Below are 18,463 nucleotides of genomic sequence, written 5' to 3' on the forward strand. Positions count from 1 at the left end.
TACATTGATCATCCCAAGTATTGAAGTTCTAGAAGATGATGGCATCTCTGGGTCAAATTCACTCCTGGCATTAATAACTCTCCTTTACTGCAATAGTATTTTGATAGTTATCATCCCTTGGGAAAAGGAGTTCTTAACCCTACTGTGTCAACATCTGGGAGTACCTTCACACAGTACGTTAAGGCGTTTCTTATTCAAGTGCCACAATATCCTTTTGTTTAATTGCTAAAAGAATTGCCACCAACTGATAGCACTGTTTACTTTTATAATTTGCTTATTTATGGGCGTTCAACTCTGTATCAGACCTCTAACTACACACAAACCTACACAATATAATACTGTGCATTGAGCTCACCCCTAGTCTGTGTGTGCTGAAGCACAATGCTTTTCAGCAAGTGATGCTCTACAAAAGACTCAAACTTCATCTAAAATATAAATGTGCATAGGGACTTTGAATAATGTATGAGGAATCCTCTATAGAAGCTCTTGTAAAACTGGTTTAACTACATTTATTACTGCAAGTTAATATGTAATACACTATACTACCCTGCAATAAAAAGACAGTTGATGTACACAAAGCACCCTGCTTGTGCTTGTTTTCTGGGTTGTCCTGTGGTGAGCATGCATCCGTCTTTGAAACATGATGGTCTAATACAATGGGAAAAAAATGCTTGCCTACCAGGTCTTCAGCTTCACACTACAGCCTGTCTGGAGGCTGGGCAAATTATCAGTAGGCTGTTGTTAGCACTCTGACGTGGATGAATTTAACAGCTGATATCATGAAGCTTACGGTAAATAAATTAAAAAGCACTGTAATACCCTTCAGTCAGTGAAGTCAGTGCTTAATCAGCATGAACAGGACAAAGGTCAGGTATGTACAGCTTGTTTGCTCACTCAGATATACCCACAAATAAAGACCAAGCAGGCCACCTCGGGCCTTGTGGTGGCTCTGAGTGTAGCTCCAGCTCCAGCCATGTTCAAACAGGCATGAAGGAAAGACCTTACGTGGGAAAACAGTCAATGACACCCATGTCTCTAATAATAGGCATATTGATCTGCTGGCTGTGTGTTGTTTTTATTTTTAAATAAACATTTGGGTATTTGCGAAAGAGAGACCCAGAAAATAAGACATTCAAGGAGCAGGCTGGGGTGGTTCAGCCTGGAGAAAAGGAGGCTGAGGGGAGACCTCCTTGCTCTCTACAACTACCTGAAAGGAGCTTGAATTGAGGAGGGTGTTGGGCTCTTTTATCTGGTGACAAGTGATAGGACTCGGGGAAACAACCTCAAGGTGTGCCAGGGAGGTTTTGCATTGATATCAGGAAGAATTTCTTCATGGAGAGTCTGGCCACGCATTGGAACGGGCTGCCCAGGGAAGAAGTGAAGTCCCTGGAGGTATTCAAGAGGCATGTGGATGTGATGGTTAGGGGCATGGTTTAGCAGTGGTCTTGTAGTGTTAGATGATGGTTGGATGTGATGACCTAAAGGGTCTTTTTAAAACTTGAATGGGGGAGGAGGCACAGTGACACCCCTGTATAGGGGATTTCTGGCTAAAGGCTGGAAGAGTACACACCAAAAGTGAAAATTCAGCTGATATTTCCTCATCAAACATCAGAAAACAGATTTGCATCCAGTTGGTAACATGCAGGAGGGAGAGGGAGAAAAGCCCACCTTCTGTGCAGCAGCCACCTATGATGTGTATCTTTCTATCTAAAGCTGACCTGTTTACAAACTGGAATGTATTTCCAGAACATGAAATGACTTCCTTCTTCAAAAGAACTCCTGGCAAGCAATACAAATCAGTCACTTGTGTGCAAAAGTTTGGGCAAGTTTTTCTCCAGTGCTATTTGTTTTGTACCTCCCAACTCCCTGTCCAACTTTAAATAATGAATTTTTCACAAAAAGGTAACATATATGAAGATATATCATATATATATATAAAGATATTATCACTCCTCATGCATCAGCCAGCCTGGCTTCTACCTGGCCCCCTCCTCCAGATGAAAAATTGCCACTTTAAAAACCTAGCAGTCTTGCTGGTTTTGTTTTGCAGGAATTTAAATAGTAAGAGGATGGTGTTTGCCACAAGTATGTAATTCACAACAGAATTCACAATACAGCTCCAGGATGCAACCACAATGAGAAAAGAGGTTCCAGTTATGAATGAGCACTCTTGGGGAAGAAACCTCACTTTGGCATGGCTGTGTTAAGTGTGGGTGGGAAGGCAGGTTTCTATAGGAACTAACAACGTAAGTGTTTCCTTCTGAATTCCCTGCAGATTATTTAACCTATGCAAGTCTTCTTGATTTACCTACACCTAATCAGCACAGCTATGTAATGAATTTAATTGCCCATTTGTCCTGAGGTATGGTAGTAATGAGTAGCTGCCAAGATTGTTTTGTATCAGGATTTAAAAGCTATAATTAGGTTACTGATGTATTGCCTCTGAGGTTCTCTTTGTTCTAGTTCTTAATCATTCCACCTTCTTTCCAAAATACTTTGAAGTACTTTAAATAAAATCCTTCATTTTGCTGTCTGAAATAACTGAAAATTCAATGAAATACTCTCCACTGAACATATGCATGACAAAGAGCTCTGTAGCCATCAGCTTTGTTTTTTCTTCCCTAGCTTAGAAGGGAAAGCATTTCACTTGCCCACTAATTCTGTCCCTCAAAATTCATGCTTCCTGGCTGTTAATCTAATCCCCAGCATTAAATGTTCCTTGGTCATGCTTTCTGCAGAAATACCAGGGTAAAAATAACACATCTAGACAAAATTCTATAAGAGAAGCCAAAACCTCTTGGTCTCCCCACACTCTTCCCTCCGGCTCCATCAGAACGATGCAGGCTTTTTAGCTAATGGTGAGTATCTAGTAGTTTCACATCTGGCTTTTGGAGTACAAAATTTTCTTTCCTATGAAAAAAAAAAGTCAAAACTACTAAAAGGTCATAACTAGGCCAGATTCACATGAACTGTAAGGTTTTCAACCAGACCTCCTTCATCCAGAACCCACATGAGTGCATAGGACCAGCTATTAAAACCAAGACTATTTGCTTTGGATCTACCAGATAGCATTTAATTGCTGATCAGAAATATGAACATGCTCATTTTTTTCCCATATTTACAAAATACAGATCATTCAGTGCATAATCGATGAGCAATTTAGTACAAGAAAATTATTAGTATCATTTCATCAAAAAATTAAACTTCTCTGAAATTATTTACTAAATATGATCATTTTCAAAAATAATACCTCTTATAGCAAACGTCTTTATACAAAAGATAATCAATAATTTACTTTGTAACATTATAGAGCTCTTGTACACCATGACAATAAACAATAACTTGAGTTTTCTGCAATGGTAAAAAAATAATATTTTTCTAGATGTTATGATGTTATTTTTACGTGAAAGTAAACATGCAGGTCCAGTAAGCAAATACACAGTTTTTGCTTCTTCTAAACAAGGATTTGGAAATAAGGTACAGATGATTGATACAATTTCTACTTATTCCTGTACATATGCCAACTACAGACCTATACAAGTGAAAAAAAGGTGCTTGCAGTTTAGAAATAACTTCAAGCTAATATCCCTAGTGCTACTTTTCAGGTTTTGATAGCTTCTAAATCCTCATTAAAATAAAGGAACAGTCTTTAACAAGTGAGATGTTTCATGAACATCTTTCAAAAGTACATGACTTTGACATCAAGATTGAACTTTACACAACACAAACATGAAATATAAGCAGCCCACTATTTACCTGTAAGAACAAAATGGTTGCTTTCTCTCTGCAGAACAATCCATTATCCACACACAGTGTCAACTTTTACTCCACTCTTTGAATGTTAAAGAATATACAGCCTGCTTTATGAAGAGGTTCTGCTTGGCATATAAATCTCAGCTGATTAAAATTCATTTTTAATGAATCCAGCTTTCTTGCTCAACTGCTAGCATCCACTGGCAAGGGTTCTGAAAAACCCAAGACATGGAAATAAAACATTTCCATTGAATTCCTTGTGTTCCACACATCTGCTTGCTGAAGCTGCATTCTTGCTCACAAAGTGCCAAAAAAGGGGACTGTAATGAGTAAAACGTGGGCTGTGCAAACTGCTTTTAATGAGATGATAAAGATCAGTGACCACAACTGAGGAAAATGAAGCAGTACAGATACTGATCTTCAAGGTCTACAGAAGATTAATAGCTAAAACACATAGTAGAGATGAATACTCATCTTTAGAGAAGAATAGAAAGACAAAATAAAACTTCAATGTTCTGATGTTTCTCATGCATTCTTTACAGACCTTCCTTTATCTGGTGTTTTTAGAAATACCACACTGATTGGAAAACAGATTTTGCCTTTATAACTGAACATAGACTAACATTACTGTTTTACTGTTAAACACCACCTTTAACAAACCAACCTTTCTGGAAACCAAACCTTTCTAGAAATTGAGAAAATCTTTCTAAAAGCCTAACTGGGTTCTGATGAATAGATGTATTAGGAAAAAAATGGAAATATGTTAATTCCGTCTTAATCCTCAAAGTAGTATAAAACAGTGTGGAAATTCTTAAGTGTCCATTCTGGTTTGCTGCCTTTGAATCATGTATTCTTTCATCTTATGTAATTTTTTAAGCTAAGAGCAACTGCTTTAATGGCTCACGTGAGCTTGATTTTTCTTAAAATGCATCTTGGTCACAGTTTTGAAATAAAAAGTACATGCACAGTCAGGATTAGGAGTCCATTCAGGAGTCCTAAGGTAGAAAAGCTAAAACACTTTCCTTTTTATACATGGACTCTGAGGGAGACTGGTTACCAAGAACCACATTTCATTTTTCTTTTTTGTGATGTCTATCGAAGGTTCATTGGTAGGTGGTCAAAAGCTGTTACTAACATAGTGCTTGTTACTTTAGCAAGGGTATTATCTTTAATCATGATAGGAAAGTTGCATTTTGTAAACACAGTTTACAAAGATCATTCTTTCTTGCTAAAATTCTCTAACAGGAGATACCACAAGAAAAATGGACAAACTTATTCATTGCTTGACACCTAATAACCACCACATTTCTGTCTGTCAGGTTAATTATTGAACATTTTCATTCATCACTACCAACAGCTGGCACACACAGACAATTGTGTCCCCACATTTAACGCCCTTTACAGACATTTTTCCAGAGGATTGCAGCGAAGATGAATGTTCTGGTAGACACAGCTGGGCTGAGTCTGCAATCTGTGATACTGGAAGGAGGAACTATCACTTGAGATTTCATTGAGTAAATAAAATATTGTCCTCCTCAAAAACCACAGCTGGGTCTTCCAAGCTCTCCAGTAAAGTATGAGAGGTTTCGTATTCGTGCTGTGGCGATGATGGTTCTTTCGCAATGGTGGACATCAACTGACTCCAGGTGATATCAGTATTTTTGAAAGCATGTAATAGAAAAATGCCTATGATTATAGTGCAGAATCCACTAAGGGTCCCAATGATATTATCCAGGTCCATACTGCTCCACTCCTTGAACAGGATGATGGAGCATGTCACCACCGTCGTGGTGAAACACACGTAATAAATAGGTGTCACTAGAGATGTATTAAACACATCCAATGCTTTGTTGAGATAGTTGATCTGAGTGCTGACTGAGAGCACGAGGATTCCCAACAAAACATAAACCAGGGGACGTCGATAAACCGGCTTCCTTTCCAGCATTTCCTTAATGGCAATGCCCAGGCCTTTGACAGATGAGACAGAGAAGGCACCAATAAATGAGCAAATTAAAACATAGATCAGAATGTTTGTCTGACCTCTCCTTGGAGCCACAATAAAAATCAGAGTGAGGGCAACAGCTGTCAGGAGAACAGCAAATGCAACAAACACTGTAGGAAAGAAGAAAGATTAAATATCAGGCTCCATTCAAGTACACGCTAAAAGTTACTCAATTTCTCTAACACTTCTCTAAGAACTGTAGCACAAGTTTATTGCAATTGCATCCACTTAAGAATATATTTGAAATAAATCCAAAATACATGCTTTGTATTTAAAATGTTTATGCCATCTGTGTGTTTACTGGGCTATTTAAACAGAGTCACCAGAAAATAATAACAAATACACTGTGACACTCTCTCCAATCTCCAGACAAAATAAGTTTTTTTTTTTTCCACCACCCCCCGTCAGCTTAAAGACTGTCTCTCATCTCCTTAAAACGGTAAGCACAGAGTCTTTGAGGAAATGGTGTATGAGCACATGGTTATAATAAAAAGTATGTAACGAAAGGTTCCAAGAGATCACCTGAATTTTTGAATGTATGAGCTATCTTGAATTTAGCTCATTTTTGTCCTGTGCTACACTTCTCCATGTGAAATTCTTTCATTTCTCAAACACATTCTCCTTGAAATGTACCCTAGGGCTATCATCATTTAATGATCATCTGTTTACTTAGAGCAAGCAGTAATTAAGACTTAGAATTGGACGTCAATTCAAGTGGAATAACTTAGGAACTAATTGAAGGTGAAAGTAACCAAAAGCTGTGATTTGTTTAAAGTGGAGATAACTCGAGTTAGAGCCTTTGAACTCCTCAAAGGGCAGGAAGAAGCAGTACATCATTTCTTAGCCAGATAATTTGCAAGAAGCTGTGTAAGATGTATCGCTCTTAAGCCTGCATCCTTGGGAAACGTTATGGTGCATGCAGAAGCCTTCTGTGCTCATACTGATGTTAAGGGATACTGGGCTCCCAGTACAAACAGCCCAGGACAGCTCTGTAGCCAGGACCTTCCCATCAGAGATCCCAATTCACTCACTCACCAACACGCAAAGTTTGCTGTGTAAATGCCTGCCATGAAACACAGCAGGTTCGGCCTACAGACCTGGATCTTGCAGCTTTATTTCCATCTCATCCAGTGAAGTGACCTCCTCTTCCTCAGGGGCGTGAATAACCATGACCGTGGACCCCAAAATGCTCAGTACACAGCCCAGCTTGCCGTGAATATTCAGCCTCTCATTTAAAAAGTGAGATGACAATATAGCACTGTTTGGCAAAGCAGAAATAGAGAGTTCAGCTCCACCAGCTTAAAAATACAAGCTTTAGATTTAAAATACTGTAATTCAATTTTGATAATAAGTTATTTCCCAGAAGGTTTGTTGAAAGTGTAATCCATGTATTTTCTGCTTCTGTGATAGTTATATTCATGTACTTGCTTCAGTACTTGGAAATTATTTATTTCTTCATACATCGGAAATAATGAGTGTTTGAAGGGTGTTCATATTTAAAAAAAAATAACCAAGAATTTTAACTGTGGATATTATAAAAGCTAAAATTTTATTGGCTTTCTTTCCAGAAGGACTTCAGCAAGACAAAACAACACCAAAAGGAAACTCAGAATGTATACTAAGTGTATCTTAATATGAAGTTATATTTTCAAAAACAACTTATGTTATAGGAGTATTTTAAGGAATGCTATATTTTCTTTTGAGATTTTGTCACATGTGAAAAAGATATATTTTTTTTTGTCTGTATTTGCCCTTCAGTTTTCTTATTAAAATTCTCTGCTTTTAGCCAAAGACATTATTCTTTTAATCAGATGGTCAACGATTAGTTTGCTTCCAATTTGTACTAACCTTATGAGAACACTCAGTGCACCCAAAGGGGTAACTAAGGTTGCAGGTGCAAAGGCATAGGCAGCAAAGTTTGCAGCTTCTCCTAATCCCACTGTAGAAGAAAGCACATTTGGATCAGATGGGGGAGAAGGAATAAAAGGAATGCTACTTGTAAGTATATTTTGTATGACAGATTTGACAGCTAATATAAAACGATATTTTTTCTAAATAAAATATGCAGATTTTGATTTCAAAATTATCTGTATAATCTCTTCTGGACATAACTTTCTTCAGTCCTCATTTCCATTATGTGTCCTCCCCCTAAGCACTGTATGCTCCAGTATGACTATCCAAAGGGTATGACAAAGCCAAAAGCAGGCATTTGCAGACCAATTTTGCACTGGCTGCACCTTACTGCAAGGAGTGTTGATAACACCACAAAGCTGGACAGGTTCAAACCCCTTGCTTTTGACCAGATACAGAAGAAAAGGGTTTAATTCTGCAAAGAGCAAACATTTGAGATGGGATATCAGAACGGTTTCTGTCATAAAGCTGATTGTTTTTAAGAAATTAATTCCCTAATTTTTCACTCTTCTCAGTTAAAAGAAATGTCTTTACAGTCAGCTTTTTATTTACTTGCAGTTGGGGGAAAAGATGTGACTTACTTGATAGTAGCCCAGCCCACCAAAGCCATTCCTTCAAATAAGAATGTCCACCCTGTCCTGGAAGCAGGGAAAAAAAAAAATCTCATCTTAAAAGAAAGAAATCAGTTTATTACAACAACAACAACAACAAAAAAAACCACCACCCTGCAGCTTCATTTTTGGATCAAGTCATATGAAGTACTGAAACAGCAAGCAATCTAGATGTGACATGAAGAATATTTTGCTCAATTTTGACTGACTTTTTTTTTTATCAATCACTATTTCTTTATGACTTATACTTGTGAAAAATGATACTTGACTAAATACACATGGGGAAAAAGTTCTTGGAAAAAAAGTTCTTGGGAAACCTAAAATGTCAATGAAGATTACTGATGATCTTAAGATACACTTTGAGATACCGTCCCAGGTCAGATCCAATATATTCATACACAGCTGCATTTTTGACTCTGCTTATAATTTAAATTCAGAGAAATTAGAAAGGAAAATGTCACTGAATGCACGATATTTTTCTTGCACAAAATACAAGTAAATTGTAAACTCAGTAACAGTTTTTTCAAATACTCAAATTCTCTGGAATAGTAGATTTTGCAATAAATGCAACAACAAACTGTGAATGCTGTACATTTAAGTACCATACAAATGCAACTATCAGATTAGTCTAAGGGTTTTTAAAAGCTCCCCACATTTTTTTAGCTCCACATCTGCTGCCATCAATGAAAGATTAGCTACCTGCAGAACCTTTTGTAGTGAGAACTTTTTCTAAAGCTCGTTGCACTTTGCTTTTTAAAAGGAAATAAATCTAGTGACCATCTCGAGCCTTTCCAGCTCAAAGATGGAAGAAATACAAAGGAAAAAAATAGAGGAAGGCTTTATGAAGGGCAAGACAAAGGGAGAACTTTGTTTGGTATCTAACTGCTGTCAGGGAGGAAATTATTACCAGATTACTGTCTTAATAGCCACTGTCACCCTCAAAGCCCAAAGATTTCTGACTACTCAGTCCCTGTAGACACAGGCAGATGAATAATGCTGGATTTCTGACAGCAGCCAAGAGGGGACATGTGACCACTGCTGAAGTTCTGCACTGTTAAACGCCAGCAGCTTTAATTGTGCAGGCTGTTAATTGAACCTCTACTTTGAGGAGCTGTAAGAGAGGCTTTTGTGCTTTTCCCTTTTGGAAAGGACAAAAACTCATCCTAAGTCATAAAGTTGAATTTACTGGTTTGTACCCTATGAACAGATTAGAAATTAAGTGAAACTTGGCTTATTCCTGCTTTCCTAGACTACTACCTGGGTTGATGTAATTCACATGCAGCATATCAACTACCCCCCCCCTCTCTTGCAAGCATAGGGTTCCTAAAATTGTGAGTGCAAGAATTAGGTGTAATTAAGCTATTAAACCAAGTCCAACAGGAGTGCTGCTTACCAGCTCTGGGGGCTCCTTTGGCGGCCAGTCTCAAGAGGCCCTTCTTCTTCAGGATGAAACTGGAGCCAATGAAGATGCTGGAACCTACTGCCAAAGCCAGGCCGAGGTAGAGTCGGTACTTGAGTCCAGCAGGCGTGGAAAGGCTCAGGTTTGTGTCGTTGGAAGTCCCGTCCATACAAGCAAAGGGAGAAGGGCAGGATTCAGCCTTTTCATGGTCCGGCCCCATGCTGGGCAGTCACGGCAAGGGCAGAGAGCACAGCACCTGGGAGGGGGAAAGAAAGCAGAACAAGTGATTTACCAACCAGGCACAGCTCTGAATGAGCCCCCACCGTGCTCCTTTCTGCATTTGCCCTGAGTACTCCTCTTTTCTGACCCTGCAGATAATTCCTGAAGTGCCAACACAAAATCTGAACAATGTTCACAATTCTGTCCCCAGTTCTGACAGGTGCCCCTGTCACCACCCAACCCTACAAGTCACAGTGTGTACCTTATTTTATATGTATTTTTGCACTACATTGCCTCTGTTAAGCAATTACAGCAATACCAAAGAATGCAGCAATCAAGTATTATCTGAAAGGGAAAAATCAACTTGAAATATTTAAAAGCTAACCTGAAACCTCACAAATACAGCGTTCTGTGTTGCACAGAGACCACATCCCCATAACACAAACCTATAGCCAAATCCATGATTTCAGACTTTGTCTACTAGAATAAGCCTCCTGTTATTTCAGGCTTTTGCTTTTAAGTTTGTAATTGAGATTTGTGAATGACAAACAAACAAGAGAAGAAAAAAAAAATCTACGTAGCAAACAAACCCTTGTGGCATACAGCCACTAGTATGTTTTACTAAAAATGTTTGTCGACTACTGTGTGAAACAGATCTTCTTTAACCACTTGTGAAATGTTTAGGTGGAGGCCTTGCTGCAGCTCAGAGAGCTTTTCACCTAACCTCACTGACCTGCAGCTAGAGGAGGACCACAGCCTGCAAGGCACAGCCACCAAGCAGACAGCTCCTGGGCTGAGCCTGAAGCTTTGCAAGCTCTGTCAGCCAAGCCTGACTAGCATCACTGCGATGTGAGCCTGTGGGAACGATGCTGTTGTACTTAGCCTAGGCACGTTTATTGGTTTTAAAGGAAGAAGAGGTACTGCATTTCTAAGAACAGAAAGAGGAGCTATTTTGCATGGGGAAGTGCTGGAGGGACAGCAATGCTGCAAGAGGGCATACAGTAGGTTAGGCAGAAGTTTCACGTTTTCACTATTGAAGCACACAAACAGCAAGCATCATACAATAAGGCTGAAATAGCTTTCCTTTTAGGAAAAAAGGTCTTATTGCTAAGATATGTTAAACTCTAAAACTGCTGATACAAAAGTACAAAAGCTTACTCCATTGTGATTCATATAAAGCATTGGAGGCAACAAATAATTTTGCTTTATGTGCCTCCCTTGTAATTAAATGACACACAAAGGATTCATGCTGCTGAGTGGCACCATCAGTAATACATTCTTTTTTTTTCTCCAGTTGAAAAACATTTGGAGAGTTGGTAGAAAAGGATACACCTCTGTGTCTGTTCTGACCTGAGCTATGGAAGTGTTAATGTTGTGTCAGAAGTACTTCATTGCACAACCAGCAATAAGCAACCTTGGGTAATTCATCTAATACTGTTTAGGAAGGAATATTTAAAGTATCAGAAGTATTAAAGATGGCATGGAGTTTGCCAGCATCTCTTCATTTGCAGCTGACAATGCTGACAACCCTGGGAGATACCACCAGAAACAAGGAAAGAAGGAAGAATGCCTGCTCTCAGTTGTCCAGCACCACAGCGTGCCACAAACACACTGCAGTAAATCGACAAACCGTTTGATTTTCAGGCTCTGCAAACCTATTTCCTTGTTTGCCAAGAGAGTTTGTCTAACAGGAGTTGTTTTATATCGCTAAGCCAAACTTTATAAAGACAGTACCACAAGATGGGCACATCCATGACTGCTGCTCTGAGCGCTCCTTTTATGGATTTTTTCCCCATTTTCTGTGGGATTTTGAAGCCTCAAGAGCAAAACTATTTGATTTGTTTTGTCACAGAGTGAACTGAACATCCTTTAAAAGAGGCAGTCACCTGTAGCTGAACATGTATAACAGAAGAATGAAGAGAATATGATACAAGGCACAGAACAAAGGACAGTAGCAGCACATGATTTTAAACCACGCAACTTTTATCAGACTGGGTGAGCTGGTCCATTTTGGCAATAGAAATAAAAGTTTCACCTCCAGTTTGATTTTTTTCAATATCAGAAAACAAACACCTAATGATGGAATAGGGTTGCTACATTTTGCCAGACAGGATTTTCCAGGCAGATGTTCACAGATGTGTTGTCTGCATTGCATGTGGGGCAAACCCAACGTGACCTGGATACGTCACACGTCCACTGCACGCGACCAGGTCACCAGATTTCCTAAGCGTCCTGCAATGTGCTCAGAGCTACCTCCTCTGCTGGGTGTCCAGAAACCCCAGGAAGGTTTTGAAATTCTCAGCTGCCACCTGCAAAAAACTGTTTATCCAAGAAAATCTGGATATATGGCTAGCTGTCCACTCGCTATGGATTCTTCAAGAAATCCTCCAAGAAAGGAGAGCTCTCACAAATATGACAGCATTTTAGCAAAGTAACACGGCTTTAGTTGTGTTTCTTAGAGGTAGCTTGATCAAAGGAAAAGCTACAAAGTAAACCAACTGGCATAAAAAAATAAAGAGAGAAGGAACAAAGCATTTAGTGCATTGCTTAACTTCTTACAATGATGCTAAACAGGCCTGGCAAAGGTTGTAACACTACTGGACTACTACAGGCTTTGTGTGTGAAGCAGCAACAGTTCCTGCCTTTAATTAAAAGAAAGCACCAAGACAAAAACTCATCTAAGTATGGTCTTTCAGCTACCTGAGATTATAAAGGTAGGTTTGTGCCAGGGCTTTTACAGTGAAGAAGATAACCACTCCTCTCACTCTTTTTGTGAATGGAGAACAGGGGTTCAGCTGTAGCAGAACAGCAGGGTTATTCCGTTCCATACAATGTTACCAATTCTGCAATGTAAGTTTCCCATTCTCTGGCAGACTATGACACCCAATAGTGAAAATGTAACCATGCCATCCATGATAAGTCAGTAAGTGACTGTCACGGGATGTTCCTCTATGTCCCGTAACACAACCTTTGCTCACACTTACAAAGAAGCACTATGTTTTTACTACGTCCCATCCTCTTGATCCTGAGAAGAGTCCTCGTGAGCAGCGGTGAGCTCTGTTTATCTCACTGGGATTTTTTTCCTTTTGAAAAACGTGCTGTTTGTTCCACTTGCATGCAAGGACGAATGGCACCTCATGGCTCGCTGGAGGAGGGGACTGCGGGGGCATTACTACTACTTTACAACCCATTGTAAGCAGCCAGATGACGATGGAGGGAGGGCATTAGCTAAGCCAGTTTCCCCTCCCCACGGACCCGTCCCCAGAGCCCCTCCGGAGCTATCAGCACCCCGCTGGGGGCTGGAGCCAGCCGCAGGTCGCCCTCCCAAGGGATTTTTCTCCCGGGCAGCCGAACCCGAGAGCACCACCAGGCACCACCAGGCACCACCCCGGCCGCCCGCATGCCGCCCCCCACCCAAACCTCACCTCCCCAGCCAGCCCCGAGGACACCCCACTCACAGGAACACACCAGGGAAACCCCAAGGCAGCGCCTCCTACCCCCCACATGGCTATTTCAGGCGGCTCTCGCTGCCCACAGCCGAGGGACGAGCCCCCCCCCCCCCCGACCTCTCCCTCCCCACAATGTCACACCCCTCACCCAGCACCTGCGTGACGTCACGGCCGGGCTTCATGGCAGCGCTCCCACCCGCTGCCCCTCTGGCGGCTCCGCCCGGCCCGGCCCGGCCCAGCAGCTGGGCGTGCTCCGTGTTGTGTTGTCTTGTGCTCGCCCTTCCTCCCTCTTCACCCCAAAGCACGGCCCCACGGAGCAGCCCGGGGCTGGCTGGGCCCCCTCGGGTCCCTTCAGCCCTCCTCAGCCCACCTCGGGTCCCCTCGCCCCCGGAGCACAGAAGTGGGGCAGAGCCCGGGGACGCCTCCCCTGAGGTGACTCCCTCCGGTCCAACAGGCTTCGGGGTGTCTCGAGGAGCAATTATCTTTATTACCCAATCAATAGTTTCGAGGTAGAAGTCGAAGCCCTTGTTGTTGTTGTTGTTTTCAGTGAAACGCTTTTAGGTGATTTCTGGCTGAAGTTATTCTAGGGTTGTCCAGTGCACTTACCTGCGGTGGTCTGAGGACATTCAATAGGCAGAGAGATCCCCAAAGTGGAGCCAGACAGCTGTGAATTAGGTACAGGTATCCAGAGCAATGCGTGGACATACTGCCCTCAGCCCAGCTTTCGGAGCACAATGCCTATGACAGCGGTTGTTGATCCTGCGAAGTTTATGAGATCTGGAGCCAGCTGGTGAAACACGCCTGCAGTGTCATAAAGCAACTCGGGCTTCCCTGCCTTGGCCGTATGGTCATGGGGTTAGGCTGAGAGATCAGGTTCAAAATCTTAGCCTGATATTTGATTTCTGCATTTATTTTTAAATATAAACAGCACTGCATATGTTAGAAGAAAAGGAGCATTGCATTTCTTTACCTATCCACTTCACGATGTCACTACTACTGTAGGAACCTCTGTGGAAGGTGGCCTGAACCGCATCTGGGCTGCCTTATCAAGAGGGTTTGACTCTCAGCTTTAAGGTTTCTAAAACAGAGGTTACTGCTGCAAAGGAATGGTAATTTTAAATATTAGTTGAAACAGTTATATTGAAATCTTAAAGCATAATCTGAAAAACTGAGAGCAGGCTTGTATCTTCTCATACACCATAAGCACGCCTGGAGGATAAAATCGTATACATGAATGGTCATTAGTCTGCTCCCAGCTCCTATTTTTGCTTTGTGTCCCCTCTGATGTGTCAACTCTGTGGGTTCACACCCCTGTTTCTGTCAAAATATGCCATTTCCCCCAGCTTCCTGCAATTCGACTGAAACATGCGAAGTGTCGATCTTGCAAACAACTCTGTTGACAGATCTGGAGAGAAGAGGGGGGGGTGGTGGTGGCGGCATCTGCACGGGCCTGGTGTGGCAGCAGATGGGTGAGCTGCCACAGCCCACCCCTTCCTCTGTTGCAGCTCTTGCTCACCTGCTGGTTGGAGTGTTCCTCATGGTATCCAGAACATGAATGCTGAGAAACCATCCAGTTAACACTTCTGCAGATTTGCTTCTCTATTGGCCAAGTATTTCAGCAGATGATGGACATCAAAGTATTTTTAATTAAGGAGTGAAATATTTGAGATATACTTAACTTGTTACTTGAAATATATATATATATATACTTTGAAATAGATGAAGTATATATATACTTCTTTATATAGCTCAAGCTTCATATTTTTAAATCTGCAATAAATAGTGAAAACACTGTGAAACCCTCTTTTTCTGAGAAAAATAAAGTAAAAAATAAATTAGCTAACAGTCAAAGACAATGTACTTGCAATCTATGATGTTATTACAGAATTGAGTGGGTTCATGTGTGTATTTTTCCTTGATGATTTATAGTACTTTGCATACTCACATACTTTCAAAGAACTTTGAGACAATGCCAGGAAGAAAGTACATAAAATTAATTTATCAACAGTGATTTTTTTTCTTTATTTTGGATGACATATAAAGGTCAACTGGGTAAGAAAATAAAGTCTTGATAGACTATCTTAACATGTGACATGAAGAGGAAAAAGATGGTAGTTTATCCTTCAAAATGGCTCATGTGACTGATTTAGAGCAATGCCTGCCTCTTCAGCTAATGCAAATAAATCAGTGCAGCTCCTCTTTTGTCAGTGGAGCTCTGCCAGCTATTGCTAAGCGAAGACCAGTCTTTTTGGTGTATGAAATAATAGATATATATGTACTAACAGTCAAAGCAATTCAGTGACAGGTTGCATTTTTCCAAAAGTGTTGTAAGGATAATGTTATGAAAACCTGCTATACCTTGCTGTTTTTGTTTGTTCGTTTGTTTTTATATGTTTGTTTTTAATATGTTTTCCATGAAATTTATGGAAAATGCAAAAAAGAAAAAGAAGTTGTGCTAAAATTCTGTAGCTTATGCAATAAATGAACAACACAATGAAACTGGCTGTTAAGCAAATACTTAATTGTTGTTTTTCAACAAAAATGGAACCACCTAAAGCCAACCTTACAATTTCATATTTATAAATAAAATTGGAAATATGGAAACCTAATTTTTTGTGCTTTAATAATAAAACCTTATTGCTGGGCTCACCCGGAATGCTTTAACTAAACAAAGTTTGTGTAGCTAGTAGAGGTGCAGTTGTGAAGCAAGTTCTATGCTTTTTTTTTTTTTTTTTTTTTTTTTTTAGTTCATTTTTTCTTTTTTCCTTTTATTTGTGTATGTGTTTATTAGGAAAGCTGTCTATGGCATTTTGAAGTCCTGTCATTATTGCTCAGCTTCCTTGTTCTGCATTTCTCTCCTCTGTGTGCAGTTGCTGCTGCCCCTCAGGGTCCAAAGATGAGCTCCACTGTGTATGGCAGCTGCAGAGAGCCTTGTTATCTGTCCTGGCATGTAGCCATGGAGGAATGACCATGTCAGCCCCATATGCTGACAATTAAATACAGACCCATAGGAACAACAGATAAAGGAACTAACTTCAACTAGTACAAGAAACACTACCTCTAGATGGCAGTTTGATATGATTAAAATGCTGTAGTTGCTGTGTATTGATCACCCCTATACAACTCGCCTGAAAAATACACAGATAGTGTCTTCTGATCTATTATACTACTATGAATGAAGGACAGTCGAGGCTATATATATGAAGCCTATTTTAACTACAGTGCATTTTCTACCACTTTTATCAGTGACAATATCATATATTGATGATTTTATTTGAAATAAAGAGAATTAATCTCAGTGGGATCACCATTGTCCATATCATCGCATCATTATTCCATGTAATCAGCCCAGTTTTCCTGTGTTATTTTAGCTTGAAATAAATTTCTGCTAAACAGAAATCTTGACTGACTATTCAGAGCTCCTGGCACTCCTGTAGGGTCACCATCACCTATTCTCTGATAATATTGTTGAATGAGGTTGTTTGCTTGATTGTTTTTCTAGAGGGAGAGCCCCTCTCTTCCTTGCAGGTTCCAGGTTCAGAGAAGAGACATTTTATGCTATGCCAGCCGGGGTGGCACAAGGAGACCCTCATCACAGATTCTGCTCAGGGCACACCAATAGCTCTGCTGGGCATGGCCAGCCACAGTGCTTGCCGTGCCCTCGGATATTTCAGAAGCTCTAATCCATCCTCAGAGTAGTCATGCAAAAACTAGGGTCTGGATCTGGAGGATACTGGTAAAACGCTTTGACATAGGCTTTTAGCATGCTGTGTGGTGCTATACTGCATACCTCTTAGCCCTCATGTTCACAGAAAGCTGGAAGTCTGTCCAGTGCTTTCAGATTCCAACCTCACCTCTACATATGAATCCAACACACCGGCACATCTTAAAGTACTTCTAGTTCTTCGTTCTCCATCCACCACACATTTAACGCTAAAGTAAAAATACAGTACCACCTACTGGTGGAGAAACTGATTGCACTGGAGGTTTTTCAGTCGCTAAGCCTCGTTAGGGCTGGCTGTGCTTCATGACACTGAATTCCCCATATCATGTCTATGCAAAGCAGTATTAAATAAGCCAGAAGCCTCGGAGCTTTCTCAACTTCAGCACTCCCGACACTGAATACATTACGTGCTGAAATAGCATCAGCACTAGAAAAGACAGAAAGGTATTTGCAGAAATTAAGCCTGACAAAACTGTGGTCAGAATCCAACCACCCGTCTGTTAACGTGGCTACAACACAATAAACTGAAAGGCAATACTATTCCATTGAAACCTACTTAAAATAAGTAAATACGTGTGTATGATGTATTTAGTGTTCTGGTTATGGGTGTTTGAAACTGGAGATAGCTTTAATAGGATTGAGAAGAATTACAGATACACTGACAAAGCAAGATACAAAAATAGATTAAAGTTGGCCTACTAAAACGATAATCCAATAGTGTGGCCATCCTCCCATCAGTCAAGGGCACTTCACTGAAACACGGAATGATAGGAAAAATATCTGTGAAAAACTATTGACACTGAACTAATCTAGCTATCACTGAAGTCAATAACAAATGTCTAAATGACTTTTAAAGGAGGGCAGAATTGAGACCGTTGTGTTGAGCATTGTGTTGATCTTTTCTACAATGAGGGCAGAATTAATTTGATGCTTGTGAGATGCACAGTTGAGGCATATGTCCCAGGCACACAGTGCCACCACATATTCACAAAACAGCTGCTCAGCATCAAATGCTGAGAACATTCAGACTGCACACTAAGCAGAAGCCTGTGAGAATGACAGGCAGAACCGATTCTGATTCAATACCAGACCTCCAGAGATTCCTTTAGTGTCTATGATTTAGGATAGGAATTGGATTTCAGCCCTTCAAAGATATCTGTGAAACAGTGGCTAGGATTTATAAGATTATTTGCACCTTATTCCATTTGCTAAGTTGGATATTTTATTGTAGATTTCCATATCTGGGTTCTAGTGGGTATAATGTTATGTATTTCCTTGTTGTTTAGTAGTGTTTACTTTAAAACTTTTTTTTTTAACTTTAAAACTTTATGTTTCAAATATGTATTCTATTTCTTAAAGAAAATGAACTCTCTATGTCTCAGTTGCAACTTGAGA

The 18,463-nt window shown here is 40.3% G+C and overlaps 1 protein-coding gene across 1 annotated transcript; it reads right to left on the reverse strand.

The window, feature by feature from the left end:
• Positions 1–5,260: 5,260 nt before the first annotated feature.
• On the reverse strand, positions 5,261–9,845 carry NIPAL1 (NIPA like domain containing 1; the record flags this gene model as incomplete). The annotated part of the gene is made up of 5 exons (XM_084286726.1): positions 5,261–5,865; positions 6,853–7,013; positions 7,604–7,694; positions 8,248–8,304; positions 9,671–9,845. The coding sequence occupies 5 exons, from the start codon at positions 9,843–9,845 to the stop codon at positions 5,261–5,263; spliced, it is 1,089 nt and encodes a 362-aa protein (XP_084142852.1).
• Positions 9,846–18,463: the final 8,618 nt, after the last annotated feature.

The sequence above is a fragment of the Netta rufina genome (genome assembly GCF_964035555.1).
Source record: "Netta rufina genome assembly, chromosome: 4".
In the NCBI taxonomy this organism is placed as follows: domain Eukaryota; kingdom Metazoa; phylum Chordata; class Aves; order Anseriformes; family Anatidae; genus Netta; species Netta rufina.